The sequence below is a fragment of the Carcharhinus amblyrhynchos genome, chromosome 9 (genome assembly GCF_965287045.1).
Source record: "Carcharhinus amblyrhynchos chromosome 9, sCarAmb.v2.hapA, whole genome shotgun sequence".
Taxonomy (NCBI): Eukaryota; Metazoa; Chordata; class Chondrichthyes; order Carcharhiniformes; family Carcharhinidae; genus Carcharhinus; species Carcharhinus amblyrhynchos.
The window spans coordinates 112,160,953-112,181,125 of record NC_137332.1 but is presented as its reverse complement, the minus strand read 5'-3'; the positions used below and the strand labels follow the sequence as shown (position 1 = coordinate 112,181,125).

The 20,173-nt window shown below is 44.7% G+C and overlaps 1 protein-coding gene across 1 annotated transcript; it reads right to left on the bottom strand.

Moving 5' to 3' along the window:
- Window positions 1-1,020: 1,020 nt before the first annotated feature.
- LOC145348210 (zinc-binding protein A33-like) lies at window positions 1,021-19,384 on the bottom strand. Its single transcript, XM_080196420.1, has 6 exons — window positions 18,974-19,384; window positions 18,790-18,885; window positions 18,463-18,696; window positions 17,919-17,941; window positions 16,694-16,809; window positions 1,021-1,571 (listed from the first exon to the last, which is right to left on the bottom strand). The coding sequence occupies exons 1-6, from the start codon at window positions 19,382-19,384 to the stop codon at window positions 1,021-1,023; spliced, it is 1,431 nt and encodes a 476-aa protein (XP_080052546.1).
- Between the last annotated feature and the right edge of the window lie 789 nt (window positions 19,385-20,173).

Sequence of the window (20,173 nt, the reverse complement as noted above, 5' to 3'; positions counted from 1 at the left end):
GAATGGGGCGAGGGAGAGAGGGAACGCAATGAAGCGGAGGAAGAACGAGGCAAAGGGGACCCCCGGCACTGAGGGACAAGAGATGCAGCCAATCACCTCCAAAGTTCCGCAATCCCGCCTCCCTTCAGATGAGTGACAGGCGCTTCGGCCAATCCTGCTCCCCAAATGGCAACGCCCCTGTGACGTTGCGTGTCAGCGGATAGGGCCAATCCGTTTCCGGCTTCCCGGATATCGTCCCTCTCTCAGTCTGAGTGACAGCAGCACTGGCCAATCGCCCTTCATCTTCCGGGACGGCCTCCTTTTCTGTCAATAAGTCATACTGACCAATCGGCTTACCTAATGCGCGGAAACCCGCCTCTTAATCTGAATGAATGCACAACAACCAATTGACTTACTGACCACTCGAAAAACCTGCCTCCCTCACGATGACTGACAGGCGGTTGAACCAATCGCATTTCAGATTCTTCAAAAATCGGTGTTCAGGCGCAGAGCGACAGGGGCGCGAACCAATCGCCTTCTAAGCTTCATGAACCCCGCCTCCTCAGTCTCTGTGACCGGAGTCTTCCCGGTGTCACGAGCACCCGCTTCTTCTCTGATTGACAGTTATAGCGACCAATCGACAGTCCCACCCCGGCCCCCCCTTGTAAATGACATCCACCCTGACGAATCGGCTTCTCTATTCCCCTGAATCCCGCCTCCCTCACTCTGAGTGACAGGAACTCCGGCCAATCGGCTTCTCCATTCCCCGGAATCCCGCCTCCCTCACTCAGTGACAGACACAAACAACATGTTGAGTTTCTGCTTCTTGGATTTAATGATGATCTGTGGAATCTTTGAGAAAAACTGTTTCTATTCCAGCGGTTCACAGATTGTTTTGTTTGAAGAATCATTTTACAAATGTAATCACGGAGCCCCCAGTGTAAATTATAATTCTATATAATAACCACAATATGAACAGGTTCCATCAGTTTACAGCTGGCAGGAGGCAGGGAGACGGTGTGAAATTATGGGATGGATCTGTTAGTGACCTTTAATCCCGCAGATTGTCAGCGGCTCCGAGTTTTTCCCGTCGATATTCCATCCCGGGCTGAAGATGGGAAAGATTCTCTCGGTGAAAGTGTGGGTGAAAGTGTGGAGATGGGACATGTTGTCCGCATTGTAAAATGACACCTGTCCACCCTCATAGTCCAGGAAAACCCAGATCTTCCGGGGATTCACACTCGGGGTGAGGAGGGTCAGTAAGGGGGAGGTGAAGGCAGAATAAACACTTCCGGAAAACAGCCTCACAATCCAGAATCCGGACTCAGGGCTCAGGAAGATTAACCCTTTCCTGTTCACAGACTCTCGGGCCACTCCCAGATCCCACCATGTCTTCTCCCCCACCTCCACCTCCCAGTAATGTCTCCCTGTTGTGAATCCCTCTGATCCCAGGACAAAGGGCCAGGAATCAAACCTCTCCGGGGTGTCAGGGAGCAGCTGCCGTTTGTCTCCGAGTCTCACACTGGTCCGGTCCTCAGACAGGATGAGCCGGGGATGCGCTGTGTTCGGATCCAGAGTCAGAGAGGCTGGAGCTGGGGGAAAGTGAAGATAACACAGTCAGTGATTTAGAGAGAGGGGGTGGGGCGGGGAGAGAGTGAGGAAGAGAGGAGAGAGGTTTGTGAGGGGAGAATGAGGGGGAGGAGAGAGTGGGAGCAGGAATGGGATGGCAACATGGAGCTGGAGGGAGGGGAGAGGAGGGGGAATAGACCAGGAAGGAGAGGCAGGGAAGAGGGGAGAGAAGATAGTGAGTGACAGAGAGATAGGGAGGGGGGATGAGAGGATAGGTGGAGGGGTGCAGTTGGGAAGAGAGAAAAGAGGCAGGAATGAGAGGGACTGGAGGCAGCCGGAGTGTAAAGAGGGAGATTGAGAGTGGGATGTGGGAGATTCAGAGTGGGATGTTTTGAGTGTGGAAGCAGGAGAGAGAACGACAGAGCAGATGACAGGGATTGGGATAGTGGGTGAGAAAGAAAGGGCAGAATGCACAGCACCTGGAAGGCAGATAGTGTGGGAGGAAGAAATAAACAGACCCTTCCGTGTAAAGCCAGGATGGGAAATAAAGCAGGAGCGGCAGGGAAGAATGTGAGAGAGAGGGAAAGGGGAGAGAGTTTGAAGAGAAGAGAGTGAGGGGGAGAAGGATACCAGAATGATGAGGGAAGGGGATAGGAGGTGAGGTGGAGAGAGATTATGTGTCGATGGGGGAGAATAGGAAGGTGCTGAGAGAGAGTGGGTGAGGAGCAGGGTCAGGGAGCAGGAGGGACAAATGAGTGGCTGGCAGGGAGATGGGATGGTTGTGGGAAATGGGAGAGAGATTGCGGGACAGATTGATTTCCAAGTTAATTAGTGTCACAAGTAGGCTTACATTAACACTGTAATGAAGTTAGTGTGAAAATCCCCTAGTCACCACACTTCAGTGCCTGTTCGGGTACACTGAGGGAGAATTTAGCATCGCAAACCAGCATGTCTTTCGAACTGTGGAAGGAAACCCACTCAGACGTGAGGGAGAACATGGAGATTCTGCACAGACGTGACCCAAACCAGGGATCGAAAGCGGCTCCCTGGCTCTGTGTGGCAGCAATGCGAACCACTGAGCCACCATGCCACACAAAGTAGGAAGAAGAGACGAATTAAAGAGGGAGAGACAAAGGAAGAATGGGAGGTGAGTGAGAGAGGGAGAAAGGGGAGGGAGAGAATGTAGGTGGAAAGAAGTTAGTGGGGAGAAGGGGGGAGTATGTGAGCAGAGGAGTGCATAAGTGACAGGGAGTGGAAGGAGAGAGAGATAGCAGGGTTGGGGAAGGAGAATTTGAGAGAGGGAAGACAGGCTGCGAGAAGGAGAGTGGGGAGGTGACGGTCAAGGTTGAGGAGAGAGGGAGAGGGGACAGAGGTAAAGGAGAGAAAGCTGGAGACAGCGGGTGGGAGGTGATATCTCTGTGAAACATTGTGTAAATGTCACTGTACAGATTGTTCACAATCTGCGTCTGTAAGATATCACACAAAACCTCAATTCCAAGAACAAAAGAATTCGGAACAGGAGTAGGCCTTTCGGCCCCTCGAGCCTGTTCTGGACAAGATCATGACTGATCTGATTGAATATTGTCAGTGATCCGGCCTCTGCTGCTCACTGGGGTAGAGAATTCCAATACAAGTGACCCTCTGATAGAAAACAAAATCTCATTTCTGTATTAAATGGGAGATTGCTAATTTTCAAAATGTGCATTATACAAGACGCCATCGCAAGGGAAACATCCACTCAGCATCAATCCTGTTGAGTCCCCTCAGTGTCTTCTATGTTTCAATAAGATCACCTCTCATTCTCCTAAACTCCAATGGATATCGGCCAAATCTGCTCAGGCTTTCATGATAATATAACTGCCTTCATCCCAGGAATCAGTCTCTAATTCAATGGTCATTTCTTATATTATGTATATTAATAATTTGGATAAGGGAAGTGAATGTACTACTGCTAAATTTGAGATGACACAAAAATAGGTGGGAAGGCAAGTGCTGAGGATGACAGGGTCTACAGAGGGATAAAAAAAATTAGGTGTGTGGGTGAAAGCTTGGCAGATGAAAAATAATGCAGGAAAATGTGAAGTTATGCAGATTGGTGGGAAGAATAAAGGAGCTGGATATTATTTAAATAGAGAAAGACTGCAGAAAGCTGCAGCACAGAGGGATTTGGGATCCTTGTGCATAAATCACAAAAAAGCTGGCATGCAAGCTCAGCAAGTGTTAGGGAAGACAACTGGAATATTGACTGTAATTGAAAAGGGAATGGAGTATGAAAATAGGGAGGTCTTGCTAGAACTGTACAAGTGACTAGTTTGACCACACCTGGAATACTGTTTTCATCCCCTCAACTCAGAAAAGACATGCCACCATTAAAAGTAGCCCAGAGAAAGTTAATTTGATTGATTCCAAAGATGGCAGGATATTTTTATCAATCGAGGCTAAGTAGGTTGGGCGTGTACTCATTGGAGTTGAGAAGAATGAGAGGTGACCTTATTGATATATACTGTATTCTCAGGGGGCTTGACAGCTTGGATGCTGATAGTTTGTTTCGCCTTGTGGGAGAGTCCACAACCAAAGGGCTTATTCTCAGAGCAAAGGCTTATCCATTTAAGACAGAGATGAGGAGGAATTTCGTCTCTCAGAGTAGTGAATTCTTGGAACTCTTTACCGTAGAGAGGTGTAAAGACTGGAATATATCTTTGGGGCTGAGAGAGACAGATTTTTAATCAGTAATGGAATCAGGGTTATGGAAATAAGGTGGGAAAATGGAGTTGGAGGATTACCACATCAGACCAGTCCTGATCTCATTGAATGGCAGAGCAGACTCAATGAGCTAAATGGCGCACCTATGTCTTATGATCTCATGATCTTACGTAAGGAGATCAAAATATTTCACATTCCTCCAAATGCAGCCTCACTAAGGCCCTGTATGCTTGCAGGAACAATTTTTTATATTTGATTGTCCTTACAAGAAACATTAACATTCCATTGATATTCCTAATTACTTCCTGTAAATGCAGACTAAGATTTTGTGATTTTTACACCAGGACATCCAGATCCCTCTCTACACTAAAGTTCTGAGTTTCTCAGTGCGATATCAGACCAGACCCCAAATTTGTTACAATATTGGATGAAGCTCCATATTCGGTTATGTTCAGAATAGGAACAATCAACATTTTTTTTGATGCACAGAGCAAATTTGAAATCCCAGTTACTGAAGAAGGGTATAAAGCCATGAGATTTAATACTTTGAAAGAAATACAATAATCTTTGAGACAGCGTCAGGGCATAATGGTTGGCAATGCTGCCTCACAGCTCCAGAGACATGGGTTCAATTCCAACCTTGGGTCACTGTCTGTGTTGAGGTTTGCACATTCTTCCTGTGTCTGCATGGGTTTCCTCCGGGCGCTCCCATTTCCTCCCCACATCAGTGATGTGTGGATTAGGTGGATTGGCAATGTTAAATTGCCCCTTTAATTTTTGTGTGTGAGTGTGTGCCCTGTGATGGATTGGTGTCTTAACACCCTCTGCCTGTCGACATTGTCTGTGACTCGCCAGGACCCTGAATTCGAGTAAGTGGGGAAGTGAGGAATAATTTTTTCTATTAAAGAGTCAACAAAGCAAACAGTTAATACTATATATCTTATACATAAATAATGAACAAGGTAAGCATGAATTAAAAGGAAATCCTAATTACTCACTAAGGGGATAAAGCCATAAGATTCCATAATTTGAAAGAAACACAACGCACAGTGGTGCGTTGGTCAGCTGCTACCTCACAGCTCCAGGCACTGGTCTCACACACACCTCAAACCTCATGTTAGATGACATGACCAAGGCAGAACACACCGACTTTCTCAATAATCTGTCCAAATGTCAATGATCACCATTCGTTAAAAACCTTCCATAAATAATGGAGAATCAGGTGGCTGGTATTAATGAGGAACAACAAGATGCTTTTATGCTTAAAAGAATAGTGGAAATAGAGAAATGAATGAGATTTGAAGTAGATAAATTTCCCCAGACTTGGTGGTCTCTTTCTCAGATGCTGAAAGTCATGACTGTCAAGAAAGTTGATGCATTGGTGGTTATCTTTCAAAATTCTACAGACCCTGGAATTGTTCCTGCAGATTGGAAGGTGCAAATGTAACTCCGATGTTTAAGAAAGAAGGGAGAGAGAATATGGAGAATGAAAAACTTGTTGGCCTGACATTAGTCCGACGGAAAATGCTAGGATCTGTAACAAATGATGTAATAATTGAACACTGAGAAAATAATGGTGAATTTGGGCACAGTCGGGATTTCGGAAAAAGAATCAGTTTGACAAACTGCATAGGAACAGGCCCTTCGTCCTTCCAATCCTGCACCAACCATGCTGCCCAACTTAACTAAAACCCTCTACCCTTTTGGGGACCATATCCCTCTGTTCCCTCCAATTCATGTACTTGTCAAGACGCCCCTTAAAACTCACTACGGTATCCGCTTCCACTACCTTCCCCGGCAACCCAGTTCCAGGGACCCACTCTCTGAGTAAAAAATTTGTCCAGATCAATTTCCATCTGCCATCTCTCCACTCAAGTCTCCAACTGCTGTATTCCCTGATGGTCCTCATCGCTATCCACAAATCCACCAACCTTTTCATCATCTGCAATCTTACTAATCAATCCAGTTACATTTTCCTCCAAATCATTCATATATATTACAAACAGCAAAGATCCCAGTAATGATCCCTAAGGATCACCATTTGTCACAGCCCTCCATTCAGAAACTCACCCTTCCATTCCTACGCTCTGTCTTCTTTGACTTTATCCACTTTGCTAGTTCACCTCTGATCCCATGCAACTTTAGCTTCTGCACCAGTCAGTCATGAGGGACCCTGTCAAAGGCCTTACTGAAGTCCATGTAGACAACATCCACTGCCCTACTCTCATCAGTCATCTTTGTCACTTCCTCAAAAAACTCGATCAAGTTTGTGAGACACGACCTCTCCTTCACAAAACCATGCTGGCTCTCATGAATACGTCCACTTATTTCCAAGTGGGAATATATCCTGTCTCGAAGAATCCTCTCCAATAATTTCCCTCCTACTGAAGTAAGGCTCATCGGATTGGAATTACCTGGATTATTCTTGCTACCCTTCTTAAACGTAGGAACAACATCAGGAATTCTCCAATCTTCTGGGACCTTCTCTGTAGCTAGTGAGGATGCAAAGATTTCTCTCAAGGCCCCAGAAATTTCCTCCCTTGCCTCTCTCAGTATTCTGGGCTATATCCCATCAGGCCCTGGGCTATGGAGGGCATTAAATATGACGAGAGGTTGGAGAAGCTTGTTTTGTTCTCACTGGAACGATGGAGGTTGAGGAGCGAATTGATAGATTATGAGGGGCATAGACAGAGTTGATATTCAGAAGCTTTCTCCCAAGGCGGAAGAGTCAATTACTAGTGAGCATAAGTTTAAGTTGCGAGGGACAAAGTTTATAGGAGTTGTACGAGGTAAGTTTTTTTACACAGAGGGTGATAGGTGTCTGGGACTCTCTGCCGAGAGAGGTGGAAGGAGATACGATAGTGGCTTTTAAGGGGAGTCTTGGCAAATACATGAATAGGGTGGGAATGGATGGATATGGTTCCCGGAAGGGTAGGGGGTTTTAGTTCAGTTGGACAGCATGGTCGATGCAGGCTTGGATGGCCAATGGGTGTGTTCCTGTGCTGTAATTTTCTTTGTTCTTTGATATGTTGACCTTCATCGTGAGAGGATTTGAGTATTGGAATGGGGATGTTTTGCTGCAATTATATAGCACATTGGTGAGGCCACACCTGGACTACTGTGTGCAGTTTTGACCTCCTCATCTGAGGAAGGATGTCCTTGCTATAGAGGGAATACAGCGAAGGATTACCAGGCTGATTTCTGGGGTGGCAGGTCTGTCATACAAGGAGAGACTAAGTCGGCTAGGATTATAGTCACTGCAGTTTAGAAGGGTGAAAAGGGGATCTCATAGAAACTTTAAAATTCTAACAGAGTTAGACAGGATAGATTCGTAATGAATGTTCCAAATCGTGGAGGAGTCTGGAACGAGGGGTCATAGTTTGAGTAAAGGGGTAAAACTTTTAGAACTGAGGTGAGGAGAAATTTCTTCACCCAGAGGATGGTGAATCTGTGGAATTCACAATAACTGAATGTAGTTGAGGCCAAAATGTTGTGTGATTTCGAAAAGAAATTAGATATAGTTCTTGGGGCTAATGGATCAAGAGATATGGGGAGAAGGGGGGATCAGGATATTGAATTTGATGATCCGCCATGATCAATTTAAAAAGCAGAGCATGTTTGAAGGGCCAAATGGCCTACTCCTGCTTCTAATTTCTATGTTAACTAGAGAACTATCTGGAGTGGCAGTTATCTGTCAACCACCTGAAATCAGTTCATTCATGAGTGTTAATCAGTGCAGCAGGAAGTAAAACTAGCAAGCGACTCAGCAGAGGGTCTATAAATAAGACACACCTTTCAAAATGCATGGCCAGTAATAGGTGCATGAGACAGCTGACTGCGCTGGACTGGGATGGAGACTGAGTGAGGGGCGAATCAGGTTCATGCAGGAATGAAATGCACAGGGAGAAGAAATGTGGTTATCATTGGAATTATTCTAAGTTAATTAAGTGAATAATTTAATTAAATTTAAGTATATAACATGAGGAACAATGCAAGACAGGTGTTCTGTTGCAGTTGAGGAATGTGTGATTTTGGATGTCCAGGTAATCCATGACGAACACATCTACAGAAAGTGTAAGCAGCTGGAGGACTTCCAGATCAGAATTAGTGAGTTAGAGGCTGAACTGCAGACACTGCACAATGTAAGGGAATGGGAGAAATCCCTGGATAATTTGATCTGGAATATGGTCACACCTCTTAGAATAGGCTCATCTGTTTTGGTCAGCAGTGAGTGACAGGAAGATATGATCGAGAGTGAGACAGGGAAAGGGACTGAGCAGACAATAATGGAGGAACCTCAGACTTTGCAGTTGTTGAAAAGATTTGAGGTGCTTATAATCTGTGTGGATGAAAACAAAGGCTGAAAAGTGAGTGAGCAGTCTAACCATGGCACTATGATACAGGAAGCCTATCAAGTGGGGGATAACAAACAGGAATGTGGTTGCAGTAGGGGACAATATAGTGTGGGACACAGATATTGATCTCTGCAGCAAAAGCGAGAGCCCAGTCAACTCAGTTGCTTGATCGTACCAGAGTTCTGAGTTGGAGAGGAATTTTCACTGTAAGTGGGAGGATCCAGTTGGCGTGGACTATTTAGGTACCAAAGACATAGACAGGACAAGCAAAGAAGATTGTCCTGGTCCACTCCACTAATGGTCAATCAGGGTGATATTGTGGGCTGGGACACTGAGGTTGGAGGGAAGTGGTCACACAAGCAGGGGTATTTGGGATGTCTGTAAAGGGCATAGTCACTGTGAGAGGCTCAGTACAAATTAAGGAGCAGAACCTCAAAGGTAATAATCTCTGGATCATTACCTGAGCTACATGTAAACTGGCAGAGGGAAAATGAGATGGAAAATATAAATGTTCAAAGGCTGGTGTCTGGATCATGGGCATTGGCACCAATATTGGGGATAGTGGGTTGTTTTGATTTGATTTATTATTGTCACATTTATACTGTGAAAAATATTGTTTCTTGCAGGCTATACAGATGAAAAGTACTATTCATTGAGTACGTATGAGAGAGCGAAAGTCTTGGATGCCAAATATAGTGTTACAGTTACAGATGGGGTGAAGAGAAAGCCAGCTTAATATATGATAACACCAATCAAAAGTCTGATGGCAGCAAGGAAGAAGCTGTTTTTGAGTTGGTTTGTACGTATTCTCAGACTTTTGTATCTTTTTCCCGACAGATACAAGAAGTTGGAAGAGAATATGTCCAGGGTGCACGGGGTACTTGATTATGCTGGCTGCTTTCCCTGAGGCAACGGGAAGTGTAGAAGGAGTCAATGGATGGGGGGCTGGTTTGCATGATGGATTAGGCTACACTTTGTAGTTTGTTGCAGTCTTGGTCAAAGCAGGAGCCACATCAATGCTTTCTATGGTGCATCTGTAAAAGTTGGTGAGAGTCATGGTGGTCATGCTAAATTTCCTAAGCCTCCTGAGAAAGTACAGGCACTGTTGATCTTTCTTAACTATCGTATTGGCATGGAGGGACCAGGACAGGCTATTAGTGATCTGAACACCTTGAAATCTGAAGCTCTCGACCATTTTCACTTCCTCCCTGTTTTTGTAGACAGGAGCATGTCCTCCAATACATTTCCTGAAGTTGATGACTCTCGTTCATTTTACGACATCGAGGGAGATTGTCGTCACACCATTTTGCCAGATTCTCTATCTCTTTTCTGTAGCCCATCTCATCATTGTTTGAGATTTGACCCACTATGGTTGTATCATCAGCAAATTTGAATATTGGGCTGGAGGGGAATTTGGCCACATGGTCATAGGTGTTTGAGGAGTATCGTCAGGGACTGAGGAAATAGCCTTGTGGAGCACTGGAGTTGAGGATGATCACAGAGGAGACGTTGTCACCTATCCTTACTGATTGTGGTCTGTAGAAAAGAAATCTAGGATCCAGTTGCAAAGGGAGGAGCCAAGCCATCGGCCAGGGAATTTCAAGATGAGTTTTGTCGGAATAATGGTGTTGAAGGCTGAGCTGTAGTCAATAAATAGGAGTCTGACATTGGTATCCTTGTTAACTAGGTGATCCAGGTTTGAGTGTCGGGTCGGGGAAATGGCGTCTGCTGTGGACCTTTTGTGGTGATAGGCCAACTGTCGTGGATCCAGTCAATCTGGGAGGCTGGAATTGATTCGTGCCATGACTAACCTTTCAAAGCATTTCATGATGGTGGATGTTAGAACCACCAGACGGTAGTCAAGTTAAAGTTTATTTATTAGTCACAAGTATGGCTTACATTAACACTGCAATGAAGTTACTGTGAAATTCCCCTAGTCGCCACAGTCTGGCCCCTGTTCCAGTCAATGCACCTAACCAGCATGTCTTTCAGAATGTGGGAGGAAACCGGAGCACCCAGAGGAAACCCAAGCTAACACAGGGAGAACGTGCAAACTACACACAGACAGTGACTAAAGCTGGGAATCGAACCCAAGTCCCTGCTAACCACTGTGCTATCTTGCCACCTCCCCAACTTCCCCCCCCCGCCACCCCCCCCCCCCCCCAGGCCACCCCCCCAGGCCACCCCCCCAGGCCACCCCCCCAGGCCACCCCATGCTGCCTCATTGCTGGGATGGTCTACACTTGAACTGCTAGAATGAGTGTTCCAGGAAATTGCATAACACGGGAAGTAAAAAGGGCTTCAAACTAAACTCAGAGGGTAAGCTACCTTGAATATATGTGGCAAATCCAGGGGGAGATTCAAGGCAAGAAGCCATCAAAATAATATGGGAAATGGGGATCAGAGAATAACGGGAATGGACAAACAGATAAAACCTTCGAATACACCAAGAGTCAAGACTAATTAGTACAAAGATAATAAAAATATGAAACTAAAGGCTCTGTATCTGAATGCACACAACATTCATCATAAAGTTAACAAATTGATAACACATATTGAAGTAAATGAATATGATCTGATTACAGAGACATTGCTGCAGGAGGAAAGGATAACATTTACTAATATTCAAGAAGAATAGAAAGCTAGGTAAAAGTGGAGTGGGAGCACTGTTTATCAAGGGCCTCATTGGTGCAATAGCTGGAGATGATCCTGGTTCAGGAGATCCGGATATAAAATCGGTTTGGAGATGAGGAATAGTAGGGGAAAGAAGTCAATAGTGGGAGTTGTCCACAATCCTTGCAACAGTAGCCACAATGTGGGTCACAGATAAAGAGACAGTAATAATCATGGGTGATTTTCATCTAAGTATAAACCAGAAAAATCAGGCTGTAGTTGACTGGTTGGGGAGTTCACAGAATTCTTTCGTGGAAGTTTCTTATAGCGGAACGTTCTGGAATTAACCAGGGAGTAGGTTATATTAGACTTGTCTTTATGTAATGTGACAGGAATAATTAGTGAATTCTGAGTGAAGGCAGCACTTGGTCGCCGCACCTACAATATGATTGAATTTGAAATCCAGTTTGAAAGGGAAAAGAGAGGGTCTAAGTTCGGTATTTTAAACTGAAATAGGGGCAACTATCTGATCATGAAAGCTAAGCTAGTTGTAGTGAACTGGGTCCCCAGGCTTGGGGATATATCGATACAGAAGCAAAGGCAGATATTTAAGATGATATTTCAGAATATTCAGAATAAATATATTCCTACTGTAAAGAAAATCCCCAATGGGAGGACCCACCATCTGTGGCTCACTGAAGAAGTTAAGGAAAGGCTCAAATTCATGGAAAAACATATAACTGAGCAAAGATGAATGGCAGGACAGATGACTGATGAGAATGTAAAGATTGGCAGAGATGAAACCCCCACAATAATGTAGCAGCAGCAAAATAGGTATCCAGTTTTCACACACTAAACATAAGGAGAAGTCACATTGTCAGTACAAACTGGAGACATTTGATATAACTGGAGACTCAATACAATCTTGATCTTCCATTGGATGGTGATGCCCCACCCAGAGGAACAATCTGTACAATTAATCCCTGGTCTTAAAGGGACCACTGGAAACCCTAATAGAAATGATACAAGGAGTTATTTCCTCTGTTTCCTTTCTAATATTTATACCGGAAACGACAACATCAAAACAGAAGACTTCATCATCATCACAATGCTGTTCCTGTGATCCTGCTTGGACATTGGTTTTCTCATTTTCTACATTCAAACACTGACTGTTCCTTAGAATAATTCCACTGGTTCGAAAGTGTTTAGGCTCACACTGCAGGAACGAAGGGAGCTTTTGATGATTTCTCTGTGACCAGGAGGTGAATTATTTTTCTTACTCCTGCTTGCTGAACATACAACATAGAACATAGAACATTACAGCGCAGAACAGGCCCTTCGGCCCACAATGTTGCGCCGACCAGTTAAAAAACAATGACCCTCTAACCTAAACCAAACCCTTTCCATCCATAAACCTATCCACGGATCTCTTAAACGCCCCCAAACTAGGCGCATTTACAACTGCAGCAGGCAGGGCATTCCAATCCCTCACCACCCTCTGGGTAAAGAACCTACCCCTGACATCCGTCCTATAACTACCACCCCTTAATTTAAAGCTATGCCCCCTCGTGCTAGCTTTCTCCGTCCGAGGAAAAAGGCTATCACTGTCCACCCTATCTAAACCTCTAATCATCTTATATGTTTCAGTAAGGTCCCCTCGTAGCCGCCTTCTTTCTAACGAAAACAACCTCAAATCCCTCAGTCTCTCCTCATAGGACCTCCCCTCCATACCAGGCAACATCCTGATAAACCTCCTCTGCACCCTCTCCAAAGCCTCCACATCCTTCCTATAATGTGGGGACCAGAACTGCACACAATACTCCAAGTGCGGCCGCACCAGAGTTTTGTACAGTTGCAACATGACGCTGTGGCTCCTAAATTCAATCCCCCTACCAATAAACGCCAGGACACCGTATGCCTTCCTAACAACCTTATCTACTTGATTCCCAACTTTCAGGGATCTATGTACACATACACCTAGATCCCTCTGTTCATCCACACTATTCAGAGTCCTACCGTTAGCCCTATACTCGACACATCCGTTATTCCTGCCAAAGTGAATTACCTCACACTTTTCCGCATTAAACTCCATCCTCCACCTCTCGGCCCAGCTCTGCAACTTGTCCAAGTCTCCTTGTAGACTAAGACACCCTTCCTCACTATCTACCACACCTCCGACTTTGGTGTCGTCAGCAAATTTACTAATCCACCCAACTATACCCTCATCCAGATCATTAATAAAAATTACAAACAGCAGTGGCCCCAAAACAGATCCCTGAGGCACACCACTCGTAACTGAACTCCATGACGAATACTTACCATCAACCACCACCCTCTGTCTCCTATCCGCCAGCCAATTCCTAATCCAATTTCCTAAATCACCCTCAATCCCATACATCTGCAATTTCTGCAGAAGCCTTCATTATTGAAGCCTGACATTATTGTTACCTTCTGCAGAAGGTAAAGGAAAGTGTTAAATTAAAAGCGGATGCATTTAGAGTAGCTAAGAGTAGTGGGTGAGAAGAGGATTGGGAGAGGTTTAAATGTCAACAAAGAATGACAAAGAAGTTGTTAAAGAAGGGTAGGATAAACTATGAAGCTGGGCTAGTGCTAAATATAAAAAAGGACAGTAAGAGTTTTTATAAATATATAAAAAGGAAGAGGCTGACTAGGGTGAACGTTGGACCCTTTGAGGATGAGAGGGGGGACTTAGTGATAGGGGATGGGAAAATGGCTGAGGCCTTGAATAACTTTTTTGTTTCGGTCTTCACAGAGGAGGACGTGAATAATTTGCCAGGTGTTAGTGATGGAAAGATGGTAGGAGTGGAGGGCCTGAATGACATTATTGTTACTGGAGAGGCAGTGCTCGACAGACTGGAGGGACTGATTGTGGACAAGTCCCCAGGACCAGATGGAATGCATCCAAGGGTTCTGACAGAAATGGCGGAGGTGATAGTGGATGCCTTGGTGATTATTTTCCAAACGTCGCTGGATTCCGGGGAAGTGCCGGAAGATTGGAAAATGGCTAATGTTACGCCGTTGTTTAAGAAGGGTGGCAAACAAAAGGCAGGGAATTATAGGCCGGTTAGTTTAACGTCTGTTGCAGGTAAAATGTTAGAATCCGTGATCAAAGAGAAAATAGCGAGGCATCTTGAGGAGAATTGTTTGATAGAGCAGACACAGCACCGTTTCATTAAGGGGAAGTCGTGTCTGACAAATTTATTGGACTTCTATGAGGATGCGTCGAGGGCGGTGGATAGAGGAGAGCCGGTGCATGTGGTGTTTCTTGATTTTCAGAAGGCGTTTGATAAGATGCCTCTCAAGAGGTTATTACAGAAGGTCAGGGGGCATGGAGTTGGGGGTAGGGTGTTAGCGTAGATAGGGGATTGGCTGTCAAATAGGAGGCAGAGAGTGGGGGTCAATGGGTGCTATTTGGATTGGCAGTTGGTGACTAGTGGAGTGCCCCAGGGGTCGGTGCTGGGGCCTCAGCTATTTACCATTTATATAGATGATCTGGAGGAGGGAACCGAGTGTATGGTGTCGAAATTTGCTGATGACACCAAGATTGGTGGAACGACAAATTGTGCGGAGGGTGTGGAGAGTCTGCAGAAGGATCTAGATAGGCTAGGCGAATGGGCCAGGAACTGGCAAGTGGAATTTCATGTTGGCAAGTGTGAAGTTGTCCACTTTGGTAGGAATAATGGTAGGAAGGACTATTACTTACATGGCGAAAAACTGCAATATGCGACGGTGCAGAGGGACCTGGGGGTCCTTGTGCATGAGTCGCAAAAACCCAGCCTGCAGGTGCAGCAGGTGGTCAGGAAGGCGAATGGGATGCTGGCCTTCACAGCGAGGGGGATTGAATATAAAAGTAGGGAGGTCTTGCTGCAACTGTACAGGGCACTGGTGAGGCTGCAGCTGGAGTACTGTGTGCAGTTTCGGTCGCCGCACTTATGCAAGGATATTTTGGCCTTGGAGGGAGTGCAGAGGAGGTTTACTAGGCTGATACCGGAGTTGAGGGGGTTGAACTATGAGGAGAGGCTGAATAAACTAGGCTTGTACTCGTTAGAGTTTAGAAGAATGAGGGGAGATCTCATTGAGACATATAAGATGATGAATGGGTTGGATAGTATAGAGGTGGAGAGGCTCTTCCCGCTCAGAAAGGACAGAAGGACTAGAGGGCACAGCCTCAAGATAACTGGGGGGGGGGCAGTTTAGAACGGAGTTGAGGAAGAACTTCTTCACTCAAAGGGTGGTGAATCTCTGGAATTCTCTGCCCGTTGAAGTGGTGGAGGCTGCCTCGTTAAATATATTTAAGACGTGGGTTGATAGGTGTTTGATAGGCAAGGGGATTAAGGGTTAAGGGGAGAGGGCGGGAATGTGGAACTGAGACACGACAGATCAGCCATGATCTTATTGAATGGCGGGGCAGGCTCGAGGGACTAGATGGCCTACTCCTGCTCCTATTTCTTATGTTCTTATGTTCTTTCTCTCTCACTCCTGCTGTGTGTTCATGAGGATCTCTTATCCCCTGTTCCCTCTTCAGGAACGACAGAACATTTTCCCACACTGCAAACCTGCAGGAAACTGGACAGAGATTTTGTTCTGAAGATCAGCTCTCAGAATGGATTGGGCCTCTGATCAAATTCATCCAGTGAGCGATGGGTTCACTGGTTCACTACCTCAATGGAGTCACTCAAAAACTCAACCTCACTCAATCCAAACTGCCCTGTCATCCTCCCTATTCTAGATGTAAAGCTTTGATCTAGACTCTGTGACTGTGTGAAACCTGTGGACGTTTATAACCACCCTTTTATTCCAGAGCTTGAACATTTCAATAAGATCACCACATTCCCTCCCTTATCCACTGCAGACTCGCACTTTCTGCATCCATCCTCTTGATTAAGGTGTCCAATTCCACCAAACAGAATATAAGAACATAAGAAATAGGAGCAGGAGTTGGCCATCTCGCCCTTCGAGCCTGCCCCACCATTCAATAAGATCATGGCTGATCTGTCGCGGCTCAGTTCCACATTCCCGCCCTCTCCCCATAACCCTTAATCCCCTCTCTTATCAAAAACCCATCAACCCGCGTCTTAAAAATATTTAGCGAGGTAGCCTCCACCACTTCAACACCTGCTCTCTAATGTCTGTGTGTCTTCCTGATAAATGATGATAAAAAAATGTTTCCCACAATGACAGAGGAGACCAGTCCAGTCTCCTGGAGCAATTCCATTTCACATCCTGAGGTTGGTGCTCTATTCCTCTGGTTATACAGATCCCTTCACTGCTTTGACACACAGTGCAGATGGCTTCAGACACTTCCCCAGAGGAACCTCAGAAAGAGAAATATGAGAATGGGGAGACTGCAGGTATTAACAACTGGAAATGTGAGTATTTAAGCTGGATCTTTGGAGCCCATTCAATATATTTACAACTGGATTGATAAGCAGGATAATTAATATGAGACTTACCGGGGTTAATGAAGCTTATCATTTCTCTCCATGCTCTGTACTGTAAAAGGTCTTTGTACTTTCTGATAGGCAGGGCGGCAGCAGACACTGAGAGTTTGTTATACTCCTTACTAATCCTGTAAATGGTAAAAATGATGCTATGAATTTGTCTTTGTTAGGAGAATTTAGAACTTATTTAAATGGTCAAGTTTACAGCATTTTTGATGACAGAGAAAATGTACAAAGTGAAATGTTAATCTTGTTTCTCTAAATGAGAAAGAAATAACTTTTAAATTCAAGGGCAGAGAATGGAAACGGCCACGTCTTGAAAAAGGTTCAAAACGTGATAACAGACATCACAGACTGCAGGAAATGACAAATGTTTAGCCTGTCCACTTGCTGTATGATAAACAAAGTTTGTAGAACAAAGACAAAGACTGAAATCATCCCAAAGTTCAATATGCAATTCTGCAATCTCTGGCCCCACAGAATCCTGCTCTTCTCTACTCCCGACACCTTGAACATCTCTGATTTCAGTCTCCCACATTGGGAGCTGGACCTTCAGCTGTCGAGGTCCTGAACTCTGGAATTCTCTCCCTGATCCTTTCTATCTTTCTTTCTTTTTTCTTCCTTGAAGACGCTCTCTCAAATCTACCTCTATCATCCAAATTAATCTTTCCTTATTTGGCTCTGTGTCAATTTACTTTATAATGCTCCTGTGAAACTCCTTGCAATATTAATTTCCAATAAAATTTCTATATGAATACAAGTGTGGTGTTGTTAAGGACGCAAAGCCAATTTTTATTTAGTACAATCTTAGAATCCATTCTTCCTTTAACTTGAGACTTTCTCGGGTTGGTCAGGCTCCATGCAGGGACATGGGTGTCCCACTCCTTAGAAACATGGACTGCGCGGTTCCCTGAGAGTCAGTGGGAAGGTCACAGACACTAACAGCCAACATCGGGCAAGTCATCTCTTCCGGCGTGGTTGTATTATTTACACTTCCCTGTTATTTATTACAATATCGTAGAACAGTTATGTAAAATCACTGTAATGAGTTGAGTTATCATAAAGTTCTCGTCAGTGTGTATACGCGGAGCTTATCATTTCCTGCAGTGTGTGATGTCTTGGTAACTAATGACCGAACATTTAAAGTTGTGACAACAACCAATAAATAAATACAAAATAACACATCACTGAGTTTATTTTACCAAACTGCAGAGTTTCAGTAAAGAACATGTCCTACCTTCTCTTCCGACAAGCTTCCTCCTGAAAGAAATTAACCAGGAACAGTGAGGGTGACAATAACAGGTTTCAGGAGCAGTTAGGCAGGCTGGTGAAATGAGCAGACTCAGAGCAGATGAGATTTCACACGGAAATGTAAAGTGATGCATTTTGGAAGGAAGATTGTGGAGAGTCAAATAAACTGGAATTGAACATCAGTCCCGCTCACAGACGCAGTGACTCACACACCGTCCCAGACACACCCACACACTCACAACATGGAACTGGAACTGGATTACAATGGGAGTTCCAGGAGTAAATCAAACTCGGGAAACACGAAAATAATCACAAACCAACTGTGAAAATCAAGAAACTTATTACAGATATTCCCGGGAATCTTATTCAATGTGGGATCCATTAGTTCAGAGTCACAGCAGAATTTCCACGGAATAGACAGAAATCAGTTACTGTTTTTCAGTAAATTCTATATTAATTTCACCATTACCATCAGTTATTTAGTGACTGTGTGAAGTTGCCCTGAACTGAGACACAATATATTCCCTCACCTTCAGAAATATCAGCTGGTCTTTTTGCTCCATCTGTTTCCGCAACTTGGAGAGTTTCTTCTCAATAGAATTTAAATTCTCCTGAATCTCTCGAAGGTTTCTCTCCATTGGTTCTAGAATCCTCTCCTCTTCTTCCCTGACATCTCTGAGTAATCGCTGCTCTTTCTCAGTGAGAATCTGGCGCATTTTAGTGAACTCGGATGTGATGTGGGTCTGCAGACTGCTCGACTGTTCCTACCCAATGAAATGCGAAACATAATTAATGGTCCACGATAAAGGGAACAAAACTAACCGAGATCCCAGAAAATCAGCACAAGGACACCTTACCCTAACTTCAGAAATCTTTCCTTTCTGTTTCTCTTCCATTTCTAGAACCGCCAATTTCTTCTCTGTGAGAGAAACTGAAGAAAATTTGAGCTGATCCTGTGATTGGGAGAGAAAATCACAGAATGAAAATGCTGTATGTTGAAAATGTGATAAAACTATGAGGTAAATAATATTTCCCTTTTACCTTGTAGATTTCAACAGCTTCATCGGTGGGCCGGAAGCGGTGCTCTCTGTGTTCCCGCGAATCTCTACAAATCAGACAGATCAATTTCTTGTCAGTTTCACAAAACAGCTTCAGTTCTTCCTGATGTTTCTCACAGTGAAGTTTACTTTTCTTCTCTTTCGGATTCAACTTTAATTTTCGAGCTTTCTCGGCCAGATTCGTTAAGGCCCGATTTACCCTGAGGTTTCTTCCCGGAAACTCCTCTCGACATTCCGGGCAGGAGTTTTTCTCCTTCATTTGCCAACACTGGGTGATACAGGAGCGGCAGAAGTTGTGTCCACAACCCAGTATTACCGGATCAGTGAAGAAATCGAGACAAATTGGACAAATTGCCTCCTCGGTCAAACCCTGGAGCTGTTGTCTGGAAGCCATGCTCACACTCAGCACTTCCTGATTCAAACCGCTTTTACTTTCGGTGTTACTGCCGCACACCCTCAGTTCAGCTATTTACTGATGAAGATCACTGCAGCACTCAGGGAATTATTATTACAGAGTGGGCCCTGTCCCCGCCACTTTCACACTGGAGATAACAACTGGCGCGGTCTAAAGGATAACGGTGGGGAATCATTGAACTCTGTCGGGGGCAGGCTGGGCTCCCGGGGATGTTGTGGATGTGGTAAACATAGTAAGAAGTCTGACAACACCAGGTTTTAGTCCAACCGATTTATTTGATAGTAAACTCACAAGCTTTCGAGGGGATTCCCTCTTGTCAGCTGATTCACCTGGGGACTGTCTTGAAAGGTACACAGATTCGATGGGCCGATTAACCTCTTTCTGTGTTGTATCAGACTGGCATTGTTATTTATTCAGAACCTTGGATCTGATCAAATTCAAATTAACAAATCCCATTTAGTAAATCCCATTGTTTGATGAGATGTTCCCTGACCATTCTGTGAGAAGGCTTTACGCAGTAAAATTCTGCAAAAACTCAATACATGCTGCTATATTTACTTGGTTTAGAAACCCGCAATGAAAATATTTAAGTACAAATCGTTGCGCTGACAGCGGGAGTTAACAACAGTAATCGTGGAGCACAAGTGTTTGGAGAACTCAGGAACTGAACAGGATCGCTGCAGGCCTGGTATCAAGACCCTGTCTTGTCCAAGATAACTCCAATCTGCTGCACTCCCGGTTTGTCTGTTCATCTGATGAATATCGCAA